At 33.8% G+C, this 19,144-nt stretch overlaps 1 protein-coding gene across 1 annotated transcript; it reads right to left on the bottom strand.

The window, feature by feature from the left end:
• Positions 1–7,051: 7,051 nt before the first annotated feature.
• On the bottom strand, positions 7,052–18,888 carry LOC138240850 (apomucin-like). Its single transcript, XM_069192918.1, has 14 exons — positions 18,687–18,888; positions 18,325–18,402; positions 17,483–17,638; positions 16,563–16,589; positions 15,851–15,868; positions 14,769–14,789; positions 13,013–13,060; positions 12,089–12,120; positions 11,197–11,356; positions 9,990–10,027; positions 9,439–9,546; positions 9,315–9,354; positions 8,772–8,880; positions 7,052–7,737 (listed from the first exon to the last, which is right to left on the bottom strand). The coding sequence occupies exons 1-14, from the start codon at positions 18,886–18,888 to the stop codon at positions 7,575–7,577; spliced, it is 1,200 nt and encodes a 399-aa protein (XP_069049019.1). The 3' UTR covers positions 7,052–7,574.
• Between the last annotated feature and the right edge of the window lie 256 nt (positions 18,889–19,144).

Below are 19,144 nucleotides of genomic sequence, written 5' to 3'. Positions count from 1 at the left end.
TCACCTCCTCTTAAAATTGTCCAATCAAAGCGTTAAACAGACCTTAGCTCTCACCAATCGAATTGAACTTATTTTTCGCCTTTTTCCTTATCGTCTAGAACTGAACACCAAACCGTAAACAGCGCTGAACAGAGACTCAAATCAAATCTCATATGAGGGACAGCTGGTCAGGATTGAAAGGTGGGGAAAGCAGAAATGCTCGCGACTGTTTTCATATGTAAGGACCTGTCTTCCAGAAATAATCATTAACAAGATCTTTATGAAAATGACTTAAACGTTAAAATAGTTTGTAGTAGTATAGCATTACCTGTATGTAACATATACGTTTTCATAAGGGAAATACCAGTTTGTTTAGTATAGATTTCTAGATGTGATTTTTAACAAACAATACAAATGTTAGCAAAGTCAGATCTAATGTTTGAATTGTTTATTCAGTTTAAAAATAAAAAAGTGTATTTGTGAATTAATTGAACATCTGTTGGCAATAAAATGATTTTTTAAATATTTAGACATAGCTTTATTTTTATTTGCATACCATTTATATGGTAACAAATGAAGTTAACAAAGTTCATTGACCATGCTTGTGATATCAATTATATTTTTACTGTCACAGATATTGGCTGAACAGCATTTCCTTTTGGATAAAATAGCAGCTAACAGGGCTTTCAGTAATCTGCCATGATGTGTTTAATACAACAATATTGGATCCACCTCTCTGCACAGTTAAAATGTGGGCCATAATCTTAATAAATTGGTGGCATTGTCAGTCAGTGGTAAGAATTGCTCATCTCAGGTTGTGGGTTAGATTTGATATGGCTTGCCTTCTTTGTGGAGTTTCATTGTATTCACTGTGTTTTCTGGTTTGTGCTGTGTGCTTGTCCGCCTTCCAAAGATATACTTGCTAGACTAATTGGTGTCTCTAAATTGCCCACGTGTGGGCCACGTGTTCGATGGGCATCCAATCCTCCAGGGTGTAGTACTACTTTGTAAAGAAAAATGTATAAAAATGACAAAGAAAAGAAATATATTTTTATTATAAGCTATTAAGTATGACATTGAAAATATAACAAAATACAGTGGGTACCTTAATAGTGTGTTGAGTGTGGTGTATATGCATCATTAGTGTGATGATTGAATAGAAACCTCACTAATGTGATGTAAATTCAATTACGTTTAACTTTTTATTTCATTTTTTCATTGATTTAAAAACGTTTAAATTTTAGATTGACTTACCTACATGCATTCCTGTTGTATGTACATTAACTTTAGGTAATTTTAATGATATCAACATAGTTTTGCATTCTGTTTAGGTGCCATCTTTATGTCAGTTAAAGGAGTGTGTTGGTTAGCTACACTGGAGAAATTCATGTTCATTTTATATAGACCTTAAGGATGTTACACATTTTTTACTGCTTTTTTTATTTCAACAAACACCAAAAAAGCTGTGCAGTGAAAGAAAAATGTTTTATACTTGTGCAAGTGAATAGAGGCTGAAACCAGTACTGAATGTGTTAAAAGAAACATGAACACTTTGTCGCTCAGAAATTAATTTCTAATGTTACCTTTTAGGGACCTTCTTTTGAGACTTATCTCATATACTTGTTTTATGTGAATATCTATCCATTTAAGGTTGCTTTTAGTCAAAACTAAATTCTTCACTTAATATTAGGAGAATAAGGACTGCAGTGTTTTTTGTCCATGTTGTAAAAATGTACAGACTGAGGAGATAAATACCTTACACTCATTGTTTTCCAGGGTTGTCCACTTCAGCTTTTAGGCAATAATCTACAGTACATTGGAATCTTCTGCAATCATGGGAGAAAGCACACGGAACATCTGGTTACCTTTGTTGATAGCACTGTTTTCAGGAGAGAGACCCAGCTTTAAGATTATGACATTATACCTGATTGGGACAGTGCTGGCCTTTCTGACTGTTCTTCTTGCACTGAAGGAATTTGTCAATTATTTAATCTACCACAACGGCAAGAATGAAGGGACAGAAGAGAACAACATCAATAGAAGATCACAAAGGGAATCTGGACTATAACAGACTGTAACCTAAGACAAAATTCTTCCCAGTCTCATGGAATGCTCTGAGTTGAGGTGCAAATTGCATGTGAAAACCAAAAAAGCAAGAGTTCTAATTGCCATGTAGGGGTCACAACAATTAAGTAGATTTATAAAATAAAATGCTCCATAGAGCATTCACAGCAGCACTGACTTTCAAGTCATTTGTAGAATAAAAAATACCCAGATTGTATTTTGTGCAGTGTATGTTGAAAAATAAACATTTCAATTAGAAAGACAGTTTTGTTAATTAATTTATTTGAAAATGTATTAGAAAAAAATACATTCAAGTCCAGTATTTGACAATACAAGAAACAGATACAGTATCTTAATAACCACTGATGAGAGAAACCTGAAAACTATCCAGAATTTTCTTAAAGAAATGACAAGCTGGCTATCATCACTGGACAAGTAAAGCAGATAAAATTTCTGCCAGTGGTCTCTGGTGTCAATGCAAATAAATATGTAAGTGTATATACCGTACGATCACCCAGAGATCCAAAATGTGTTTCTTTTCTTCTCTTTTCAGCATCCATAAACATTAGCCATACATGAAAATCACTTTAAGTCACATCATCCATGCATTTTCTAATTGCTTTATCCTATAGAGGGTCACAGGGGAGCAAGAGCCTATGAGGGGAAGCAGCAGGAACAAGGTAAGTTAGATCCTGAACATGACACTGTCACCAGTCTAACACAGGATACACACAGACACAAACATGCGCACACTCACGCCAGGGCAACATTTCCCAGTGCTAATTAACCTACTGATTAATATATGATATGTTTTTGCACTGTTGGGGAAAGCCATGCAAACTCAATGGGCACTAGGCAAGGTACACAATGGGATGGGATGCTAGTCCATTTGTAGGGCTATCATGAAAATCATAAACGATAAACACAAATATAATAGATTTAACATCAGGTGATGCTACTTTATTATGAAGAAGGGCCTACTTTCCTTCATCACAATAGAACATGGAGTTACTCATTTTAATCTTATACTGCATACACTGACAATGTATGCATCTGCTTTGCTCATCCCTTCCACTGCTAAAACAATCCAAGGCCGTACCTTCGCCATTATAGATCATGGCAATAATCTTGAACTCACAAGAAATACCCCTAATCAATAACCTGTAGTATAATACCCTTACAAATGGAGACCTTTATGCAGCAATTCTGAAAAATACAAAAATAGAAATATTCCTGTCAGCACTTTTATCTCCTGTAATTATCCTTGTCATTTGTGACAGTTGATGACCACATTTTCAGCTGTTGAAGTGACAAATGTAAAAAACATTTAAATGTGCTTTCAAATCAGCCCAACAAAATACAGTACCCATCTTTTCTGTTTTAGTGACAATTTAGTATTTGGATGACAATTTCAATTGCTTACAATTCAAGGCCTATTTTAAATAACTGGTGCATAATGGATGTGCATCATTTTACTCAAGTGTCAAGGATAACCTTGATGTGAAGTGCAGTAAATTGATTTGAGGTATTGTGGTGCACAGTGGGTATGTTGAAAAGTGACACTATGTATAGTGGTGCTAGAAAGTTTGTGAATCCTTTGCAGAAATTAAAGTCTTCACAAACTTTCTTACACCACTGTACATGGGAAACAGTATAGTCCTCACCTGTCACTTTTAATAATATTGAAAATGCAGCAAGTACTAATCCTAAAACTTAAAATCTGAATACCTGCTAAGTGCATATTGTAATAAGGGTTGTCTCTGTATAAATAACTAGTGTTATGTTCTTCAACATAGTAGTTGTGTTAAGAATTATCTTTAATTATCTTAACAGAGTATGTAATATCTAAAAAAGGTGATATAAATTCAGGGGACAAAAAACATTTTGAAGGGTTTATTGAACAGTCCGTACAGCATGCATCAGGCTACTCCCCTTCCTCTGTCTTCTCCATCTCCTCGATATTATATTGACAATTCCTAGTGCGACCTCTAGTGGCATATTATATGTATTGTATTGCATAGCATACAGAAATGGAAAGATAAAAGTGCAGGGGAGATTAATTCTTTATTAATCCTAATAATTTCACAAAAATATTACAGTTTTGGGTGTTTTGTACTCCAGATTTATGCAGTCACTAACATAACTTCTAGAGGATTTGATCTTCTTAGATTCAGCTGTGAATAAAAGTAATTGTCTTTTCTAAAAATTGTTTGCCCTAAAATGCAGTAAACCTGCTGTAATCGAATGTAGCACAATAACAGTTATAAATTACAGCAAAAACTTACAACTTGGCAAAGGAACACTCTGGTACGGAAGTAAATTAAGATTGGTAAGATTGGAGTAGGAAAGCAAATGAATAGGAGGAAAAGAGAGATACGATGCTTGATAAGAGAGATCAAAACCTTGAACAGACAACTTAAGAGAGCTAAGGCAGAAGAACGGCAGGGAATAGGAGAACAAAATGAGAAGGGCTGAGAAAGGGATCCCCAATAAGGTATAGTATATAAGAACTGCCCAATGCTGCTTCAAAGGCTGTGGAAACTATTCTAAACGATATAAGGGATGATCATAAGGGATGATCCCATCAAGTTTGAAGAAGCCTTTGCTCCTAAGGAGAACTCCTCATCCATTGGACAGTTTAGAACAATCTCACTTCTTAACATGGAGGGGAAGATCTTCTTCTCAGTATTAGCCACAAGGTTGTCAATATACATGATCGAGAACAAGTACATTGACAGGAAGGGGGAATCCCAGGTTTTTGCAGGATGCTTAGAGCACACAGGGTATCCAGGAGGTGAATTCCAGTAGAGGAGACCTGACAGTTGTTTGACTGGACCTGGCTAATGCTTATGGATCCATCCCACATAATTTGATTTGGGTTGCATTGTTAAGAGTTGAATACTTGATAAGAGTCCAGAATTTCTTTGGGTGGTTAGGACGTTAGGCCTCTGGGATGCCTTGTCTGTAAATTTGTACTGTCAATAGAGAAACTTGTGTGTTGTACAGTATGTTTATGCTGTGTGTAGTAAAGTGTGTGACAACACCGTCGTTGTTGATAAATTGTTGTTTAAATAAGTGTGCCAAAATTATTACTTTTTCTTACCCCCCCCCACACACACATTTGTAACAGTATTTTAGAGGATAAACAAAGGCAGGATGGTGTTGTGGAGGCTACTGTTGTTGCCTCACAATTCTTGGGTTATATGGGTTAAATTCTTGACTTGGGCGCCTCATGTATGAAGTCTGCATCTTCTCCCCATGTTCCTAAAGGTTGGCTAAGGGGGCCCTTGTTTCCTCCTACCTTCTAAAGACATTGTAGATAGGTTAATTGGGGTCTATAAATTGTTGTTGTGATTGTGCCCTGCAGTGAACTGATATCCTATCCAAGGTGTAGTTCTACATTGAGTCCTAACCAAGAATAAGTGAATTTCTGATAATGTAGGAGGATAAATGAAAACAAGTCTCTGGAACCTCTGTGGAACCAACTCATCTTCAGCTGGCTGCTACTGCACAGGAAGAAATGATACTTTGTAATGTTTGCATGCTGACAGTGATTCATGTTTCATGCAAGATTTAATGTGTATTTTGGCTTTATTTCTCTGAGAGCTATATTGCAATGTTGGCTTAAATCTATTTGATCTGGTTGTTGTGCAACTTTTATGTATCAGTACATATGTTAGATATACCGATGTTACATATTCTTAAGCACCTATGCACTCATCAACCAAAATATTACTGAGTACCACTAATTTAGCTCAGTTTACTTCCAGTGCTGATTACAGCTGCAAAACACTGAAATTCAATGCAAGCACTCTAGATGTTCTGAGGTGAGGAGTTGTTCTATCAGTATCTGATATCTCTTGTAACACATCTGGGGTTGGTGTGTTGTAGCAAGTGATCTTTGAACAAGTGGATCCCTGGAAAACAGACTCAAACACAGCTGTAAGGTACAAAACAAGTGCTTCTTTTATTTATAGTGCGCAAAAACAAAGCAAACCTCCAAACAAAAGCCTAACACCTCTGTCTTCTAGCATCTGGTCAAGTGACTGAGTGGCAGGACTTTCCCCACAACCTTCTGGGGAAAGCAGTTCAGGGCAGAGTTGTCATCTTACACAAACCTGTCAACCTCACACTCTGCATAAGATCCAGGACATCATGTGACCACCTATGAATTTCAAGATGGTGTTTCTTATCCACCAGACATTGCTTGTCTAGGCTTGAGGCCATTTTAATTGATACTTATGATACTTCATGCACCTCCTGAGGCATATGCACTACCGTTTTGTCTTGTGAGGTCACTCACAACTTTACTCTTCATGAGTCATGGGACATACAATTTACAGGCTGGCTTTTACCTGTATTTGAACAGGATGTATCACTCCAAGGAAACAGTCCCTTCTGTAAGATTTTGGCAGGGAAGAGAATAAGAGAATAATCTAATAGTGGTAATAATAATTCAATATGGTAACAAATATATAGTTAAATTGAATTGCATTCAACATTTATTATCTGGATAATCTTAAAAAAGAAAAAAAATCCTTCTATGACCTGCTGATCAACCAGCAATTGAATACAGTGAATTTTTCAGTTTTCAGTTTGGCAAGTGTTCAGAAATAATTCTCTAATTTTCATAGATTTATTTTTTTCATAACAGAGACAAAGAAACAAGATCTATGTGTTTATAGGCTTCACAGCCCCCAAAGCTGTAAGTAAGGAGTTTAATGAACAGGTTTTAATACAGTATTTAAAAAATAGAAATCTTTAGTGGTAATCCAAGCAAAAAGAGTTTTAAGTGTTAATGTTGTACACATGAGGTTAATTTTGTAATATGTGTATGCAACACTGTAAAATGATGATGATGAAGATCATGATCATGATGACAATGACAAAACATGCTTTTCTTCCAGGGTGTAGTTTCATTAGATTGTAACTATTCTAAAAAAAAAAAACATTTAGGATCATTCTACTCTTAGCACAACGAGACAAAATATTGACATTACAGACACTGTCAAACTTGCAAAACTAATTTTATTTTGATATTTGAAACATAGTTCAAACAGAATCATTGATTATTGACTGAGATACATTTTAATTTTTTTAGAAAGTAAATACAGATTAAAATTATTTGAGCTGAATTTTCATTTATGACTTGCATTTATTTTTAAATCTGTAAAAGCAATTAAAACCTTTCAATCCTCCATGAGATCTTTTTAACAATCTGATTCACTAACAATCTTTTTGGAGAAACCAAAATTATTCTGATTATATTCAAAGAGACCTTTCCCCCATTTTTCCAATATTATCATAAAATTTGAAGACTGTTACATTTTAAAACTAAATTAGCTGTTGTATTTGTAAAAAGTCTGAAATATTGTAATAATTTTAAAGATAGCAATATGAACAAACATGAACAATTCCTATTTGTAATAAATGTAGTACCTCCACCAGTCTATTAAGAAAACAGTTTAAAAATAGAGGTATCACCTAGATTAATTGACACAGGCATGACATTCTAGTTATGGTGTGATGCCTCAGTCACACACATGACATCTACAGCTAGTGATGTATGTGTAATTATATTTTTTAGAAATATCACCATTACAGGTCAAACTTATTTCTCTATTTTCAGATTTTTCTGCTTGACAGCATCGACACTTCTGCTTCATTGTAAAGATCCCTCCAGATAGTTCCCACCTAAAATAAAAAAACAACATTTTTTTCATTTAACTATAACTTTGATGTCAAAAGAAATATGTATACGATTATATTTTCCATCAATATGTATTACTTATTATCATTAATAAATACCATGCACTTGACAATATTTTGGTCTTCATTATGTCATTCATATTACCTAATGTATGCAAGTGCTGCTTAACTCTTAATTCACTGTTTATTCATGTTTGTAAAGTTTAAGTTACTGAGTTTTTTAAAGGCAAGCATTTGACATTTATTTATACTAATGTATACCAGCAAGATCAAAGTGATTAAAAAATTACTAATGGCTTAAAAACAAATATTTGAACACAGACATTTGTATCTCTCAAGCAGAAAAAAAGATAATAATTTATATATGTTTATGCCAGCAATAGTAAACTTTAGATTGCATTATTTGCTGAAGTTTGTTCCTTCAATAGGAAGCCACCCTAGATCTGTACTCCTGTTGGTCTCCTGATGGTCTACCTAAAATTGATATTTTTTAAATCCTTGTTTAACCGATCAGAAGAATATCAGTATAGCACTGCTGTACAGAAAGGAAGAGAGCTTTGCCCCAAAACAAAGTACTATAGCATATATATTCAGATTCTCCTCTAGGGGGCAATGTTGTCTACGGCTTTCTCCAAGTATGTATTTTTATTGCAAGCCTCTTACAAACCTTTAGCAATTAACGTTTTGGAACAAGTTCTTTAATGTCACAGATAGACTCATTTCCTGGGAGAAATTCTGTTTTCAAAAATACTAAGCACCCAATGATCCACTTAAATGTCCATCAACGTATATAACTAACTCATAGACACTATGTGATCCCTCAAAGGCCTTAGGGAATCTAGTTTCTAGTCTGCATTTAAAGACTAGTTCTAGTCAAAGATGTTTGTAGACCATTTCTGCCACTAAATAAAGCTTTGCGGTTCTTGACTGAACATAAGCCACTCAGCTACTAAAAAGTATGTGCTCTGCAATTTAATAAATGTATTCAGTAAAAATGAAGAAAAAGTTAAAGAGCTTACCGATGCTGAGATTCACACTGGCCTACACATACTGAAGTTTCCATCTTTCCAAAACAGTTACTATCATTTACATTCACAGAGTAATTCTTTGGAGAACATGTTTCCTTGCCTATAACAACAAATGTATAATTATTAATATATAATGTAACATATTTTTATTTGTGGTACAAAGCATTAGGGTGATGACAAAGTGGTTAGCATTGTTACTTCTCAGCACCTGAGCCCTGGATTCAATTCTGAACCTGGGTTGCTACTGTATCTATGTGGAGTTTAAAAGTTTGCCTTGTCGTTGTATGGGTTTCCTCCAGGTGCTCTGGTTTCCTTTCACAGTCCAAAAATATACTGGTACTGTAGGTTAAATAGCTTCTGGTAAAATTAGCCCTGCTGTGAGTGTTTGGGTGTTTATGTCTATGTCTGCCCTGAGAAGGACTGGTGTCCCGTCCAGGATGTGCCCGTTACATGCCGGGATAGACTCCCTCAACCCTGAATTAGATGAAGCAGTTAGATAATAGACAGATGGATGGTATATAAAATTGAACTTACATGTATAGCAACAGTGGTCATTATCCCAGATTCTTTGTTCCTGTAAATAAATAGATGGAAGTGAGAAAATGTCCAGTATTTTAACAATTAAAGATTTTAACTAAAGGATGTCAAAGTGAAATACCTCAGGGCAATTCAGTTCAGGGCACATTTTCTTTTCCAGAATGATGCCAGACTTTTCACAGCTGTAGAAATGGCATGGCTGTGAGGGATCGGTCCAATTATGTCCAACCTATATGTAGGAATTGAAATAACAATTTGTAGCAGTTTTATTTAGAAATACTTGTATTTTTGCAGCTTACAATGACACCTTTATAAAAGTAAGTCTTTGATAGCAGGTATGAAATTAGAAACCCAGTAAGTAGCCACGATGTCTGTAAATCTCATATTGTCATCACCGAGCAATTCCCTTTGATTTAATAAATATGTTATTTCTCATTTTAATCTAGTAAACACACAATTAATTTGGATTGTACAAAATGGTAAAGAATGGAAGATGACACAAGTGTTAATCCTGTGTAATACTGAGTTATACTGTGTAAGAGTTATACTGTGTAAAGTAAATAGCATGCCCCTAAATTTAACTTCATGCTTTTCTGTATCCCGACAACAGGAAGTATGGAGCAGCATTTACCCATGAATAAAACATAATTGTAATATAAAAATGGAATATACCTTATATATTTGTCCTTTGTATTCACAGGTCTTCTCAACTGGGAGAGAATGAAGAAACATTGCAAGGAAATTGGTACTGAGTTTATTGTCAGTATGTTACTGTACATAGTCTTTATTGCAGGGCCAGTATTGTAATAAACTATTATGTAATTTAAGATCACTTTATTAGCCATAAATAAGTTCTGGCATCAGGAATCTGTCTTTTTGCATCCCCCAGCTTTCTCTCTATAAGACACACAGGGAGAGAGAAGCTTGGGGTCAGAGCTCAGGGTCAGCCATTTATACAGCACCCCTAGAGCAGCTGGGGTTAAGGACCTTGCTCAGGGGCCCAACGGAGTAAGACTCCTCTACCGCGGGATTTGAACTGGCAACCTACCAGCCACCGGTGCAGATCCTTAGCCACAGTGCCACCGCTCCACCCTTAATTAATGTCTTATGAGGTTTATTCAAAAAGCAAAGAAAATTCATAAATAAAACTGACTGAATCCCCCCCACACATACTTCCCATGTTTTACAAGATGTGCACAGCAGTGATTAAAGTTTCTTGATGCCATCTTAATAGACTTTTTGGATTAGACTATAGTTAAGCTGTCCTTTGGACCTTGTGATCATGGACATGTTCTCACCCTTAGAGCCATCTTTTAGAGGCTCAGTGAGCTGAGTATGAAATACAGCAAGACCATAGGTAAAATGAAAAGAAGTTCAAAGGGTCAAGGTGCATGAGTTACACAGTGGCCAATGTTTAGACCTGAATGGTATTTAAATTATTTGAGTTGTAGGAGTTGATGGAATGCAAGTGTTAAAAAACAGGAAGACTATGCAGAGAAGTGATGCAATTCATAATCTGGTCACTCGCGACCTGTTCATACATTTAAATACTCAAAGCATTTCTTTAACTTTCCAGGTGAAACTGAATGGTTGGGTGTTTAGTTAAAGCAACACACCTTTGTAAAGACTAGTAAGTGCATGAGGCACAGAAGCCTTATTTGTGCTATGTACAAATAAACTAAAAAATAAAGGACTTTGTAACTCTTTAATCATCAAACAGTATATTTGCACTTGTCCAATCATCAATAAATGTGTGTAACAATATACTGTATATATGAGTATTTACTGAAATAATGTTAATTTAAACAGCTATAAGTGAAGAAACACTGCACAGAAGTAGCAATTAATTCAATTACCCATCATGTTATGAACTACTTACCACAATAATGTGTCTGGCAACAGTCAGTTTTATTAATTGTCACCAAGATTTCATTGTCCTTGCAGGTGGTTGTAGATGTAACATTTTTGGGTTTGCACTCCACTGAATTTGTGATATTGCAGGTACACGTATGGCATTTGGATTCCCAAGTGTCATTAATCTAAAAAGCAAGAATGTGACACAAAATTATTAAAGTACCTAAAATTTCTGAACAGAAAAAAGATTAAATAACTGGTTGGCATGGTGGCATGGCATTTAACTCTGCTGCCTCGCAGCTCTTAGGTTTGATTTTAGCTTGGGGAACCTTCTGGGTGGAGTTTACATGTTTTCACTGTGTATATGTTTATGATCTTATGCATAAATAGTCTTCTTCTTATAACAATAGACCAAGCCTTGTACTCCTGGCAAACTTAAATAGCAGAAAATACATAATGATTTCTGACTTTAGTGAGTCTATAGGTTTTCGTAAGACTTTAAGTTGCGCAATACTTAAGAGTTTTGACTGTAATTTTACAGATATCTCACAGATACCTGTACATATCATTAGCATTATTTATCAAATGTTGTCACTGATTAGATATCCCAGACAATAACCCAAACAGCTAAGATCTCAGTGTAAAGCACTTGGAATACAGCTGAAAGGGGACTCTCTGATAAGGAGCCTATCCTGAGTCTTTAACACAGAGCAGGACATCATAAACGGGGTCTATTCTCAACCTCTTTAATGATAAATTGTTCAACATCAGCATCTTTGAGTCTATACCACCAAGGGAGAACATCTTTAAGAATATAGATTAGAGGTCACAGTCAATCACCCAAACTATGACCAACCAATGAACAGCCTGCAGAGAGGAGAAAGACATTATCAAAAAATCATATAAAATAATCTCACCGCCTTGATCTCTCCCAGAGGTCCCCGGCAAACTACAAAATGGAAATACGATAATATTGTCTCACACAGCACCAAAATGTACAGTTCTCATTTTCTTTAAAATGTATTATCTGTCACTACACATGTTGCACTGTTCCTAGTCCTTTCTTTCATATTTCAGAAAATGAAAACATAAGCTAATCTACATAATACTATCATTTGTAGCTCTGAATACTATTTTTTCTGAAAACACATTAGCCATAATTAAGTACAGACATAATTTTAAACAGTGTTATTTTACTGTGCATTTTTGTAAATATATATTTAAGTTAATGAATGTTTTAAGCATTAAATCTATTTATTTTTACAATCTGGATAAAAAAATCATTATTGTGTTTTGGGGGGCAGAGAAAATAACCACATTTTACATAAGCTAAACCTGACAACACAACAAAGGTTCATTTTAAAATAAAGCTAATATGACCAGGTAGACCTCTGAATTTGAAGACAGTACGGTTATTTAAGAGAGCAAGGCTAGAAAGATAGAATATTTTGTTAAAGGGGAACTTTATCAATTGAGTATTGATATTTTAATATATTCTCAGGAAAACCATTGATTACTTTATTTAGTTTTAGAGTGTGGAATTCTATGTAAAACAATAAAACTAAGAATTGCCCTTTAAATAGTAATAAAAAAAAATTCTTAGGGAAAATTATTTTTCATTGCTTCAAGTCTATGCAACAGTTTTGTAGATCTAATGTTCATATTATTATGAGCTGCAGTAGAATATTTATTTAATAAATGTATAAATTAAATGGAGGAGTATTTCTATCAATGGATTCTATACTAAACAATATTATTAGTCAACCTCAAAACTGAAATAAAAAAGTAGCATGTCATTCCACTGAGCAAAGACTAGGCAGGGAGTAAGCAACTTATATTACCTGGTGGTTCTGGTGTTCTACATATGGTAGTGTGAGTAGCTGTACTTACTAAGAAGAAAAAACATGCATACATTTTAAATATCAATCAAGTATCAATCAAGATAGGCAAAATTATAATAGAGGAAAACAAGTATTATAATAAATGTAAAGTTAACGTTATTTTCAACAACATTATTATGTTGAATTATGATGGTTAGGAGAATCACATACAAGACCATACACACTTATGGTATAGAAATCATTTTTAATTTTTAAGATTTAAAAAATAAATGATTAACTGGTATTATATTGATCATGTTCTCATAACACTGACATTTGTTACATTGTGACACTGACATCATCACTGAAAAACATACTTTCATTTGAGAGAGTGATAGATGCAAAATTATTAAAACCACACACTTTCTACTGTAAAACAATTATTTCCTAATGACTTCATATGTCTTTTCCATACAGCCAAAGATAACAATTCTTTTTCAGAAGCTCCTGATTTTTTTTAACAGTAGGGTGCTGTGAAATAGTTATTGGTTCTGATTCATTTGGTTAGGTTGCTCTGATAAGCAATACAACGATTGGATATTATCTGGAATCATTCAATTAGTTCTCCTCTAAAACTCTACAAACTACAATTTTTCAGGTGAGATTTAATAATCTTTGTGTTCTGTTACTGTTTTAAATCCCACAGAGTGCATGAGATAACATAGGTTTTCCAGTGTTCTAAGTATCTAGATATCCCAGAAGATCATAAAACGCCAGGATTCATGACACCTGAATGAAGAGAACAAATCATCAGAGAGCATGTCTGAAAGACACATACTGTAAGTCTGAAAACTGTCATTGTGAAAATGATTCAAGTGGAGCACCAATTTCAGGCTCCGATAAAGTTTGTCTGGATAACATTCCTACTTAGATCAGTATTAATTCAGAATTACTTGCACACTATGACAACCGCCTAGAATAACAGATGTTGCACTGAGACCTTGAAAAGTCATATTTGAAGATACAATTTCTCCTCTTTATTAACGTTATGAAAAAATCTTTGTAACACTTAATAGCCATCCATTTTCAAAGCACTTTATCCTGTACTCAACACCGAACACCCAAATTCATTTCTTGAATTCCTGTAACTTGTATCATGCTTTACATGCTATCACTGAAGTTTCAGCGCTGTGGCGAATGAGAAGCCAAGGTCCAAGTGCAGGTTTTCAGAGGAGCTTTGGGAGTTTTTGGAATGACACAATGGGAATGAGGTTATTATGAGGGATGGAGCCATTATTGACGCAGGGTGACAAGAAAAGGGAGAGGAGCTGAACTGATAATGAGTAGGGAAAAAAAGCTGCCTTAACTGCAGCGGAGAGCTGTCCAAATTATGCCTGGACAACACTGGCACCACTCCCAGCCTGGGCATCACAACTTGTAGTTAAAAAAGAATATTCTACTTAAGTATTATTTTGAATTTAAATTAGAGAATGACAGGTCTCAGCACAAGTGAAGTTGGACTACTTTACATTAGATAATATAGATTCCTTCAAAAATCAGTCAAGTCAAGGCTAACAGTCTTGTTAAAGTTTTCATGAAATAAAAACAGGGTATCATTCCCCACCACTTACTAAGATATTCCAGAAAATACTATTAATAATTAATGAATCCATCACATAAACAAAAAATATATTTTATATATTCATTTATACAGTATGTTGCTTGACTTATTAGTTTCACCCAGAAAAGACATACAATGTAAAGAAGATAAGATTACCTTGAGATTCAGCAGTGAAGCCTAAATAATAGAAAATAGTATTTCAAATTATTGCACTGTACCTGTATGAAACTCATTTTATCCTTGATTATCTCCTATTATAAGAACAATCGACGTTTGTTAATGAACATTTTAGTTGTGAAGGATGACATTATTAGGTAAATAAAAATTAAAAAATTGGCTTGCTTTAGACTACAGTTTGCAAAGAAGCTAAAGGTGGGATTGTAAGGTAAGATCATATGTATTTTAAGGATATTGTTTAAAAGCAACCATAAAGAAAGAATCATTCATTTTTAATTTATTATTTTTTATGCTTCTGGTTTCAACATGCCTTTCTGGCATGAAGGTTAGTCTCTATATTCCTAACATAATTGGTTCTGATTTGGGCTGTGTCTTGTGAAACACAGTTGATCAAACCCTCCTTGTGGGTAGGGGTGATACACAATCTTTAGCTGGAAACACAGCAGACTTCCCAGGTGCCTGTAGGATGTGCTACAGGACAATTGAGAAGAGCTGCACCACTCCCAGTGATGATAGGGCTCTCTTTTTGAAGACCATTAGTCTTCTTCGGTGCTGTTCAACTATGAGGGCAGCTTTAATTAACACAGTTAATTTAACTTTGCTGACTACACATTGGGATGATAACTCATACTTTTTATTATTTACTTTATCTTGCGTCCATATTAATAATATTTAAGAAGGCTTCTTCAGATATGTAAGACTGAATGATCATGACCCCAGGCTAGTCCCATGCGTATGCAAAATTAGCTAAAATAAAACAAACATATAATATACAAATGTAAATGTATATACAGTAGTAATATAAAAAACGAAAGTCAGTATATAACCAGCAACCTCAATGGTTTCATATGACTAGAAAAATAACTTTAAACCACAGTGTTTTCTGTTCACAATGTGCAACACTAAATTTGATTTTTTTTTGTTTATGCAATGTAACGGCAATTTCAATGTTTAACAGAAATATGCCAATGGAAATCTGAATGGATCTGGAAGACTGATTCATGCTGCATCAAAGTTTTTCATACAGTTGCAAGAATGAGTAAATAAATACTCTTACATACCTGTAGATTTTGTGGTACCTGTCAATAAAAAAATGTATTAAATAAAAATAATAACAACAACATTTTTTCTTGTTTAAGAATGATTTATTTATCATTTAACAACTTTTTGTTGGGAAACTGCCAATTTCTCAAATATCCACCCAGTTTGGAGTTGCAAACCTCCTTTGATAACCATTTTTAACCTTTGATTCCCAAGCACTATTCCAATTGAGAAAGAAAATGTAACACTTACATTTCATTAAAATGGTGCATATAAGCAATGCATTGTTTCCCACTGATAAGAAACTGAATATATACTGTATATATTAAATATACAAGTTTTTAAATTTCTTCAGAATGATCATATTATATGATTTCATTATGTGATTGCATCATGTCATTTTGATATGAAGGATAAAAGATCCAGTTAATCAACTTATTTCTCTTAATTTATTATGAAAAATACAAAAAAAAAAATTCTAACAGGAAGTACAATACTTAAAGTAACCTTTCACATTTGTGAACAATTTAAACTGAATAGAATGATTAAATTAAATAAAGAATGTTAATTTATTCTTATTTGTGGCTGCTAAGAAAATAAATTCTATCTCAAAGTATGCTTTATTTAATATTCCTTACAAGATTTAGCACCTCGAATTTTTTGTCAGAGTATTTAAAAATTATTAATTTAAAATGGTTTAAGGGTAAAATAATATGTATTGAATACAATTACCTGTAATAACTGTAAATGTTGTATGTCCTATAGAAAGAAGGGAAAAAAGTTAAATACAAGTCTAAAGGTTTACAGGTTTACAGCAAATGTAGCATCGAAAGGCAAACATGTATATTTTGATAAATCCTCATAAAATATCATTTAATCCTCATAAAATATCATTTAATCCTCATAAAATATCCTTGAGAAAATCCAATGTCCAAATTGATTATAAGAAGCATTTATTCATTGTATTTATTCATTGTGTAAAGTATAAGAGGAGTACTTCCATCAAAGGATTCTAAACAAAATTCAAATTAAAAAATTGGCTTGCTTTAGACTACAGTTTGCAAAGAAGCTAAAGGTGGGATTGAAAATCCTTGAGAAAACCCAATGTCCAAATTGATTATAAGAAGCATTCGCATATGTATTTATTCATTGTGTAAATATAAGAGGAGTACTTCCATCAAAGGATTCTAAAAGAAACTGATATTAAATATATATATTAAATATACAAGTTTTTAAATTTCTTCAGAATGATCATATTATATGATTTCATTATGTGATTACATCACGTCATTTTGATATGAAAAGATACAAGATCCAGTTAATCAACTTATTTCTCTTAATGTATTATGAAAAATACAAAAAAAATAATTCTTACAGGAAGTACAATACTTAAAGTAACCTTTCACATTTGTGGACCATTTAAAACTGAATAGAATGATTCAATTAAATTAAAACAATGTTAATTGTAAATTGATTATAAGAAGCATTCGCATATGTATTTATTCATTGTGTAAATATAAGAGGAGTACTTCCATCAACGGATTCTAAACAAAATTAAGGTAATAGACTCAGATCAGAAATGATTTTAAAAATAAAATGATATGATATTTTAAAGAGCAATCACTAGGCACGGGACAAAATTTTGAAATTACCTGTAGTATGTGACGTTCCAGTTGTGGTAGTTGTGGTAGTTCCAGTTGTGGTAGTCACAGTAGTCGTTGATGTTGGAGATGTAGAAGTTTTGGGAGGTGACACTGTTGTTGTGGGAGCTGTTGTTGATTTTGGAGTAACAGTTGGTGTCGTTGTTTCTGTTATGATTGTAGTTGTTTGTAAAGAAATAACAAAGAAATGCATTTTAAATCATTCGTTGGATAAAAAGCAAAATATCGATCAAGACTCACCCAACAATAATAGCTGAAAACACGTTTCACAACAAAAAGTAAGTTTTCTCCTTGCACTAAAAACTTAAAACTACTGATGATGAAAAAATATTTTTTGGGGGAGATCAACCGTGAAGATAAAGTACTCTGCTAGAAATACTTACATGCAGCAAAAGACCATACACACGTTTGCCTTGGAACGCATCTAGTTTTCTCATGGTGTATTCAGCTTTCCTTTTGATTCAATTATCACTTTCTCAAAGCATTTCCGTTGGTGACACTCAACAAATAAAGAAATTACCAAAACAAACTTCCACTGCTGTATCAGCACTGAAGGCCATGTTTTCTTTCAACAGTGTAATTTGTACTAAAATATTACATTGTTCATCTTCCTACTACAGAAATACTTTTCTGCTGAATTCACATCTTGTTTTCATAGAAACAGATATTATTTCTTCTTTTTTTTAAACCCACTGAACGTGTAGATTATTGAAGTCCAGGACAGTGTTGTTCTTGAAGAGAGTGGGGTTATTAAACCAGAATATTGGTAATTTGAGGAAATTATAAATTGAGTATTGATTTTGTCATTCGTCGTTAGGAAAACCATTGATTACCTGTAGTTTGTGGCGTTCCAGTAGTGGTAGTCACAGGAGTCGATGGTGTTGGAGGTGTAGAAGTTGTGGGAGGTGACACTGTTGGTGTGGAAGCAATACTTAAAGTAACCTTTCACATTTGTGGACCATTTAAAACTGAATAGAATGATTAAAATAAATTAAAACAATGTTAATTGTAAATTGATTATAAGAAGCATTCGCATATGTATTTATTCATTGTGTAAATATAAGAGGAGTACTTCCATCAACGGATTCTAAACAAAATTAAGGTAATAGACTCAGATCAGAAATGATTTTAAAAATAAAATGATATGATATTTTAAAGAGCAATCACTAGGCACGGGACAAAATTTTGAAATTACCTGTAGTATGTGACGTTCCAGTTGTGGTAGTTGTGGTAGTTCCAGTTGTGGTAGTCACAGTAGTCGTTGATGTTGGAGATGTAGAAGTTTTGGGAGGTGACACTGTTGTTGTGGGAGCTGTTGTTGATTTTGGAGTAACAGTTGGTGTCGTTGTTTCTGTTATGATTGTAGTTGTTTGTAAAGAAATAACAAAGAAATGCATTTTAAATCATTCGTTGGATGAAAAGCAAAATAGCGATCAAGACTCACCCAACAATAATAGCTGAAAACACGTTTCACAACAAAAAGTAAGTTTTCTCCTTAAAGTAAAGACATAAAACCCCCGATGATGAAAAATTATTTTTTGGGGGAGATCAACCGTGAAGATAAAGTACTCTGCTAGAAATAATAACATACAGCAAAAGTCCATAAACACGTTTGCCTTGGAACGCATCTTGTTTTCTCATTGTGTATTCAGC

The sequence above is a fragment of the Lepisosteus oculatus genome, chromosome 7 (assembly GCF_040954835.1).
Source record: "Lepisosteus oculatus isolate fLepOcu1 chromosome 7, fLepOcu1.hap2, whole genome shotgun sequence".
Classification (NCBI taxonomy): Eukaryota; Metazoa; Chordata; class Actinopteri; order Semionotiformes; family Lepisosteidae; genus Lepisosteus; species Lepisosteus oculatus.
The sequence above is the reverse complement of the archived record's forward strand: the minus strand, read 5'-3'. Positions and strand labels throughout refer to the sequence as shown.

Excerpts from the sequence above, each read along its gene's own strand:
- LOC138240850 (XM_069192918.1), bottom strand. The coding sequence starts at position 18,888 with ATGCATTTCTTTGTTATTTCTTTACAAACAACTACAATCATAACAGAA. Across the intron at positions 18,403-18,686 it reads TGGAACGTCACATACTACAG|TGTCACCTCCCACAACTTCT; the intron begins GTAATTTCAAAA and ends CCACACCAACAG. Across the intron at positions 10,028-11,196 it reads TTGCCAGACACATTATTGTG|TTGAGAAGACCTGTGAATAC; the intron begins GTAAGTAGTTCA and ends ATTCTCTCCCAG.